At 31.9% G+C, this 9,313-nt stretch overlaps 1 protein-coding gene across 1 annotated transcript; it reads right to left on the reverse strand.

Moving 5' to 3' along the window:
• Positions 1–3,347: 3,347 nt before the first annotated feature.
• Positions 3,348–8,198, reverse strand: LOC113365601. The gene is made up of 4 exons (XM_026607119.1): positions 8,160–8,198; positions 4,369–4,503; positions 3,815–4,285; positions 3,348–3,680 (listed from the first exon to the last, which is right to left on the reverse strand). The coding sequence occupies exons 1-4, from the start codon at positions 8,196–8,198 to the stop codon at positions 3,348–3,350; spliced, it is 978 nt and encodes a 325-aa protein (XP_026462904.1).
• Positions 8,199–9,313: the final 1,115 nt, after the last annotated feature.

Below are 9,313 nucleotides of genomic sequence, written 5' to 3' on the forward strand. Positions count from 1 at the left end.
TAATTTTCACTATGCATAACGTGTTATAAAGTCTTAAAAAAGAAATTTATAAATGTTTGAAGTGTTTTCTATTGAATATATAAAACGATGTTACGTATAACGACACACGTGCCTATACACAATCTATAAACTGTCTTCTGGTTACATTATGTAGGTCTTCCGCCCCCGGCGGGTGTGAACCCGCACCTTTGCCTTTCCACGTCTTAGGGCTCTCGGAACGACTCAGAACATGGAAGGCTTCTAGAGCTTTTACTAGGAATCCAAAGCAAAACTTGCCTCGGTTTGGTACAAACTTTGCATAAAGCTTGCTGCTTTCGCAAAAGCACAGAGCTGACTCAAACACCGAGCTTTCGTTTCGCGAGTGAGTTCAGGTTGTGTGACTGCTGATACCGTATTACTAGACGATAATGGTTTTAAGTAATATTGTTGCCAAGTTAATCGGAGACATTATACAATACTTGAATATTTAAAAGACAATACGACAAAATAAAATATACTTCGGTTCATACTTCAGTTAAAAAATATTGACAAAAATCGTCTAATAAGCTTACAACAATAAAAAAAGATTTATAGATCTTTTAATATAGATTATCTAGGAACGTTAAATAGTTATCCTAATATATGTAATTTTTATAATACACCGAATTTGGTTATTATTTTAATTATTAATTTTTAATTATTTTATTATGAAGTATTATTTAAATCCCTTAATCCTATTTCCTTAAATTTAATTAATTATTAATTTAAAAACACGATAATTTAATTTGCAAAAAATTTTATTCAAAAAGTTTATTATTCCAGACGACGTTCTTTCGAATGAAGATCTCGAATATAATCATAATAATAAAGCAATAATAGTTTTAATAATGAAAAATGCCTAAACCTAAATTTACAATCTATTTGAGGTAGATATAATGGATTACTTGCTATAAATAACGGAGCATATGTAAAACATTGTATTATTAACAAGTGATAAATATTTCTAATATATATTGTCTATATAAATTCTATTTATAATGTTCACAAAATTAGTAACAATGACAGTCTTAATATGAGGTACAATGAGAAACGTAACTATATTCTTAAAACTTGAATATGGTTATTGCATTAGTGTTAAATATAACAAACGAGCTTATCAATCTAAAGAAGCATTAACAAATTAACTATCTCCTAAGAAGCGCATGCGAATTTAAGCTTAAGTTTATTAAAAATTTTGAATAAAACGCAGAAAGCAAATTTGTAATTGAATAATTGGCAAAATAAGCGTAATTTAGCAAAAAACACACGCAAAAAGCTTTTAATTTCAATCGAATCAGGCGAGAAAAATTTACCTTCGTAATTAAAACACAGAATTAAATTGCTGATTAAAGTTATTGCGCTTTCTGGAATATGAGATCAGAGAAAACATTATTTAACTTTTGTTTGTGCCTAAATAAGAAACTTTTTAGCCGATAAAATAGATATGTTATGGTAATGCTATATTACGGGTCTAGATTTGTATGAGTTTTACACATAAAAGCTTTTCTACAAAACGTACAAACGTGAAATAATAATTTCATTATAAGTGCAACTTCCTGATGTTTCTTTGTTGTTAGGTTTTATGTGTAAAACACATGATTCCACAACTCATATAAAAACTACCAACTCATACGAACATAGACCCCTAACATAGCATTACTATAATATACCTATTTTATTCGAGAGTTGTTCCCTTTGTCTAATACGTTGGGAATGAATAAAAATCTATGCAGAGCATTTACTAAATATTGATTTATATGGTTTTAAGATGGTAAAGAAATGTATAACTTTCAGTTGATAATACTCCTCAAGATAAATAAAACTACTCATACCCAAATAAACCAATGCACTCTCCACAGGCACTCTTGCAAACAATTTTGGCACAATTATCACAATAAAGGAATCGATCTTATCATCGCCTGACAGAGATCTTTGCAGAAGCAATACAAGCGAAATTTAGTCGATAACGAATCGAAATTCCAAAACTAGCCTAATTTAAATAAATAAAGCAGAATATCACACGCATAAGCAGCGGACAATTCGTCCAACCAAAATAACTAAAACACTTCCCCGTCATTATAACTTTAATAACGGAAAATGTACTCGAACCACCGCAACGTGAGTTCGCACAAACCTTGATCAATGGGTTATAATTTTTCCGGCGCACACCTGCCGCTGAAAAGTAAAGCTAGCGCAAACTATTTTTATCTCTCGGTATAATGGAACAATGCGTATACTTTTAATATATAAAAGAAGCGATTATAGCGTTTTTATCAGGGCGCAGGTTTCAAGTGCAGAATGACTAGTATCATAATACTTCAACAGAACTTCTTTAAAATGTTTAAACAGAATAAATAAATATTCTCGAAACAAGCTGATGTAGCAGGTTGGTCGATTTTTTTACATGTTATTAAATTGAGCTATGTTCTGTAAGTTATTGGATGGTATAGAATAAATTATCCGTATTAGGTTTCTGACTTTACTTGCATATATAAAATCTCTTTATATACATAAATATTACTATATATAGATATGGTTAGGCTATTTATAAGGCATTATAAGGCAGCGGTTATATTGCAATTGAATTACACGCATTTGTTCCATAAACCTTCAAATAGGAATAAACATGCTTGAAAACTCGAAATTAATAAATAACACACATCGTAATAAAATGAAAATAAGGAATAATATTAGAAGAAATATCTAGAAATTAAATTAATTCACTGATACCATCATTGAATTATTTGTAATAGTTCAGTTATATTGAATCAGAAAATAATGATAGATTTAGATAATGAATAATTTTATTTAATTTAGTTGAACTGTTTGTGTGTGTATTTATATGTATATATGTGTAGGTGAGTTTACTGATTACTTATTCCAATGCCAATGTTTTTTATTTAGGAAGGTAATCAAACGTTTAGCTTTTTGTCGTTCATTAGGATTCAATTTGACTTCAAACGTGAATATATATACATATATATATATATATATATATATATATATATATATATATATATATATATATAAGTAAAAATTATTGTGAAAATTATAAATTAAAGAAAAATTCTTCGGGAACAAAAATGTGGTCAAATGGTTCAAATTCGTAGTCAATTTCGTACTTCAAAACAGATTAAAACCTCGAGATTTAAAAGTTAAAAATATTGTAAGGATAATAAATAAAGTAAAATCATTTGGGAACAACGTTATGACAAAATGGTCAAGATCCGCAGTCAATATCTTACTTCAAATAAGATTAAAAAGTCATAACTCCAACACATATATAAGACGATTTTCAAGCATGTCTATTCCAAATTACGATTCATCATTTAAATCGTATGATGTGCGTTCAATATCAAATATCGAGCACACAATTCGCGCATAATATATCGGTACAAAGCTAGTCTTGTACTCACGTAACGGTCGAGATGCGCAGCAGAAGTCAGGCCGTCCTGTCCCGTCGCGTAACCCAAGCCCAAGCCGAAATTCAGGCCACGAGCATGCCTCAGAAACGCCGCCGTCGCCGGAAAATTGTAATAATCTAGCGTTGTCTCACTTGGAGGCATAGGTGGAGGCGGAAGAGCTATGGGTGTAGAAGCTCGTATCGGAAAGGCACTGATCATTCGTTTTGGGCTCCAAGGTGCGCCGGCAGTCTCAGATTGCTGAAAGAGGAAAAGAAATATTAGAAAACAATAATTAAAACATTGAGTAAAAAGTACATATATCAAAACATAATCGTGTGACAATTTCCAGATCAATATTCACATTTTATTACAACCTATATTTCAATTATTACCTCTGATTCCATTGAATCCACCCTAGCTCGTTTTTTAGACGGTCCATCACCCGTACTAAGATCCATCGGTGCATCATTCGACACCAGATTGCTAACATCCAAAGGATGAGTTGCTGCAACCATTACCCTCGGCTTCTCTTCCACTCGATTTTCAATTTCCAACTTCCTCTTGCCGCCATTCAATGGTACTTGTTCGATTTCTGGACTTTTTGCTTCTGGAGCACGCATTCGTCTGTGTTCTTCTTTGAAATTTTTACTGGCGATCGGTGGTCTATTCGGCTGCACCTTTTCGCAAGGAGTCACTGTTTGCGAAGCAGGCAATGTTAAAATCGGAGGCGGTGGTGTTGCTGGAGGAGTAGTCAGAATGTTGCTATTCGGGGATATTGATCGAGGAGAACGTTGGCAGTCTGTGCAGCCCATTAGGAAACGAGTTACGGCTTCGCGTGGTAAAAAAGCGTATGTTTCTGTAATCTGTGAAAAAATAAAAATTTCATTACATAAATCTCACCTGATTCAAACAGAATGTGCGTGCATAATTTATATACTTGACTTACCGTGCGGTATGTTCGTTTCTGACCAGCATGTTTCCCGCATCTGCCTTCCAAATCTACATGAACACTGTAGATAATGTCAAAAAAGTTTTCGACTACTGCAACTTTGCGATATGATGATGCAGTCGGTTGCATACCCTGAAACGATAGAGAAGATCATATTAAATGACATAAATTTAATAAACACGCTCACACATATTCATATATGATAAAATTTAAAATAAATATATGAGTTATATGTTTGTGTGTGTCAGAACTATATTTTTCTACGCAATAACCCTCAAATAATTCCATATAGTCTTCTACTATTATTATACATCAACAGCATATATATGAAACCTTGGCTGAAAGCTCTCATTGTATTCTGTGCGAGTATAAACCCTACAATCGGGGAGTCCCTCAGATAAGTGACCGACAATCCAGCAGTGGATTTAGCTTTTCAGATATTCTCCCTTGCATATGCTATACTGTATGAAATTTTACCTCAAATATTGCTAAGAGAAACGGAAAATTCAAATTAATAATAATCCTGCATTATAAAATACATGAAAGCAATTAATTGCAGAACATGCTAATATTAGTAGCTATGATTTGGAAACGTTTTGTTTAGATAAATATAGATGAAAACTTTGTATTTTATCTTTATTTGTCGAGAATGTAAAATTACTTGGTACAAAAAAAATGAAATGTAAAACTTCATTCCTAATATGACATGCGATTTTGCATCCAAAACGATTTGAAATATTTGAAATCTCATTGTGTATAGCGTACAAATAAAATTGCGGATGTTCTGGAACGCTTTTGTACGATCCGGGCAAAACCGCCGAAAGTTTTTGGCGCATCCGTTCTGTTTTGTCCGAAAGTGATGGCTCTCTACAAATCCCCCTAGCAGTGATTTCAATTGATGTTGTCCGAGAATTAAATGCATTCAAAACATAAAAAAAACTCTAGACAAAGTAAAAAAATCGTTGTGTTAATTCTACTACTAGATGTAATAATCTACTTTTAAATGAATTAAGAATTTTTTATTTATATCCCTCGAAAATGCGGTTATGCGTTATCCAATAGTTTCCCATTCGATCTTTATTTCACGATGCCCCCTATCATTTCCTATTATATTTGTAGAAATTTGAAATCAAATCAGGGCATCCATATCGATCTAAACCTTTCCAGTATCCTCTCGTGATATTTTCTGCTGTCAGTCTATTCTGGTTCACGGATAATATTTCGTGAGAGAGAAAATATTGAATAACGGGGATGCTGGGTCGCACTTCGGTTGCCTTACCAAAGGCAACATGACATACAACTGAACACTTTTCTTCTACCAGAAGGAAAATACGTTCTAGCCAACCCAGAAGCCGTCATTCTGTCGACGAGCGATGAGAAAAGTGCCTAGAAGGGACTAGCAGAGGCATCTCTCCGATTCTCGGAATTGTGCACCCCAACCCCACACGTGAGAGGAACAGGGAGACTCCAACAGACGGACGGACCGAAATCCCAAAACTTCCGAAGCAACGTAAAGGTCTAGTGATGGAAACATTTGATCGCGGAAAATATAGATAATTTGATAAAAGACTGGTCAAATGGACTAAGAAATATTGGATTTTTGTCGACTTTCAATAAAATTTAGATTAATCAATCATTTGAATTTCATATACTATGTAATAAAATAATAAATGAAATGTATATATCTCTGAGTTACACATTATCAATTATATTTCTACATATTTCATTCTTAATATTTATAGTTTAGATTTTATTGTTTGATTCAATTGGTAAAATAAAAGATTATAATAATAATAGTTGTATTAGATAATAATATGTTGGATTAATTGCACTATTTTATGTGACAGGCTATCTAGCTCATTAAGTAATTTGTGTTATTGTGCTATTAGTTAGAGTAAATTTGTAAAATATATGTTCAATAAGTATGTCTGTTTACTTATTTGAGATTTAACTTATATGTCCAAAAAACTAATTTTTTGAATGCCATAAAGTAATAATCAAATTAGGTAAACAAATCGAAGTCTTGAATAATAAAGACTTGTTTTTAAACTTGCTTTATGAATGGTTCAATTGCCAATGATCAGTGGCATTCATAGACCAGACTTTAAAAAAAAATGTTAACAGACAAATGAAGAAGTTTATTAAATAAAATACTATATATGTTTGTAAACAATCATACTGCAAATTTGATTGTTTTTAAAATTTAAAATTTTATTATATATTTTTAAACATTTTGGTAACATGACAACAATGACAATTATATGAAAAAATAACCTAATTTTCCATAAAATTCAAAATGTTTGTGATTTTAAAAATCCCTTTTTGAGATATATTATCATTAATATGGTATAAATGTTCGAAATCAAAATGAGAAACTAGTGGGGTGGGTGGCATCGTGCCTTAAGGCAAATTGCTGGAACTTCCCGTACCGTAACGAAATGTTCGAGGAATACTGAATGTTTTCAAATAGATTATTATAAATATTGTAACATTGTCTAATATTTATAAGAATTATATAAACTGAATTGCAAAGTTGAAATTATTTGTTTAAAGTATATTAGAACTATAGTCAGAATTAAAAATAAAATCTGAATTATTTTCGATATACAAAAAATTAAAAAAAAATCCAAAATCATTTATTTTGTTAAGACAAGTAGAAAGTTCTTTAACTTACAAACAGAAAATCAATTAAATCGGACGCTTAGTTCTCTCAAAAACTACCATTTTTTGTACATTTAGCTCCGTATCTTCAAAATGGCTGGGCCTACCTTAACTAAAAACTAATAACCACTTCTCCCAATCATTACTAATTGAATGTTTTTAGTTCATTCAAATCGGATGCTCCGTTCTCTCAAAAACTCGATTTCTATTTCTGCGCTCTTTGCTCCGTATCTCCGTAACGGCTGGACCTGCCTTTGCCAAAAAACTAATCAGCACATCTCCTTATCAATAGGACTCAAATGTTTTTTGAACCATTCAAAACGCCCGAAATCGTGGACAAAAAATTGTATCCATACATACACACACACACACATCCATTTTTTCTGAAGTATGCCAAAATGTTCAGAAACCTTCAAAACGTCGAGAAATGTGAAAAATTTCAATTCCGATTTTCGGCCCATTACAATAACTTACCCTACGAAAAGTTAAAAAGTAAAATAGAAGTATATTAATTTTAAAGTTAGTTACATTCTAACTGACTTTTTCAACTAGAACCGAGATTTGTATATGTATATATATATTATTATATAGTAAGTTTTACACAATGTCCTGAATTGGGTAACAAGTCAAAAGATGGGATCAAAATACTTCTGACCGTAGTCAGAAATTTTTGAATTAAAGATAATTTAATTTTAATTAATCTCAGTTATATACATTTACAAATCTAGTCATTATAGTTCACGATTTGTATGCGAAACTTGATTTTGAGAAAGTTCATTTTGGAGAAATTATTGAAAATATGGTAAATTAGACAAGATGCTAAAAACCATACAGATAATATCATGAAGTTATAACAAATTTCCTTCTTATCATATAAATTTTTTTAAAACGATTTGTTATTTGTAACCATATAAAAATGATATGATTCTAAACAAAACAAAGAAAATTTGATCCTAAATATGATCCTAAACAAAAACAAAGAAAATTTGATTAAAACAATAAACCCCGAATAACACAATAATAGTTCCACGAAGTCGATAAACTATCTTCTGCCAATAACTTTCCACCACTATATCGTACCCAATTCCTCGTGCACCAATCTCATTCACCGCTCTCACACCCCTTACCGACAATCGGGAAATACGCTCGGCGCCCTCATCCCTCATGAAACTCTCTCTCACACAGGGTGCAGGCCGACGTTACACAACGCACACTATCTTACCCGACCCAGTATTCGTTCGACGCCGACGGCTAAAACTTTTTCATAATAAACTTTTTCTCCGCGCTCGCTGGCTGCCGAGCAGCAGTCGAGTTCCACGGAAAAACGAAAGGAAAGACGGACAAAAAAATTCCACAGCTCTGGGTAAACGGATGTATCAGGACGTACATGCGGGTTTCAGTGTATATAGATATATATTTAGCTAAAGTGCTTGTTTATATTCGTATTAAATGTATTTATGTAAGGGTTAATGAAATGTACTTGCGAAATTATTAGCACCAAGGTTAGATAACTATACGAGTATAGAAGATTAATATAATTTAACATTTCGCAGACAGTACAAGTTTCAGCAAGGTAAAAAAATTGACAGTCATTTTATTTATAAAAATCGTTTATGAGAGTAGTCAGATTATCATATATTAATTGTTATATATGATGAATGCTATAGCATCCACGTCAATTATTACACTTCTATTGTACGCAAGGTGTTTGACCAAGCTAATTAGTAACTCTTGTATAAGTTATTATAATATGAATATACTTGAAGAATCAGTTAGTCATTATCTTGCAGGTATAATAATTACAAAAACCTAAAATTAAAAATAATCGTCTTTAAATTTGAATGCTGTAGCATTCATGTCATTTTGGATCAGAATGAAAATAATTGTTATAGCATTCTAGATAGTTATCTATTATATAAAAATAAGTCCGTTTTCCTTCCTGACGATATAATACGAAAACGCACGAACTGATTTTGCATTCGTTGGAAAGGTCTCGGACACCGTGAGGTTTATGGCAAAAAAAATTGAAGAAAGATTTCAACAGGAAAGCGGAAAACACTTTCTTTTTTCACGTACAGCGTCATCCCTGATACTAAGCATGTACTACAAACTAATATTTTTGTTTAACTGCTACTTATTTGTTTGACAGCTACTCATTGTTCTCTGATCAGTTAATTTCATGTGACAAACCAGCATTGTGTTCACTGTGAAATTGTGCCAAGAAGTAAAAAAATAAGCTATTCGTTTCCTAACATTTCAATTGGAAACCTTCAAATCAATC

This window comes from Ctenocephalides felis, unplaced genomic scaffold, assembly GCF_003426905.1.
Source record: "Ctenocephalides felis isolate EL2017-DRISC unplaced genomic scaffold, ASM342690v1 CF-g0.4_SCAFFOLD_00489, whole genome shotgun sequence".
Classification (NCBI taxonomy): domain Eukaryota; kingdom Metazoa; phylum Arthropoda; class Insecta; order Siphonaptera; family Pulicidae; genus Ctenocephalides; species Ctenocephalides felis.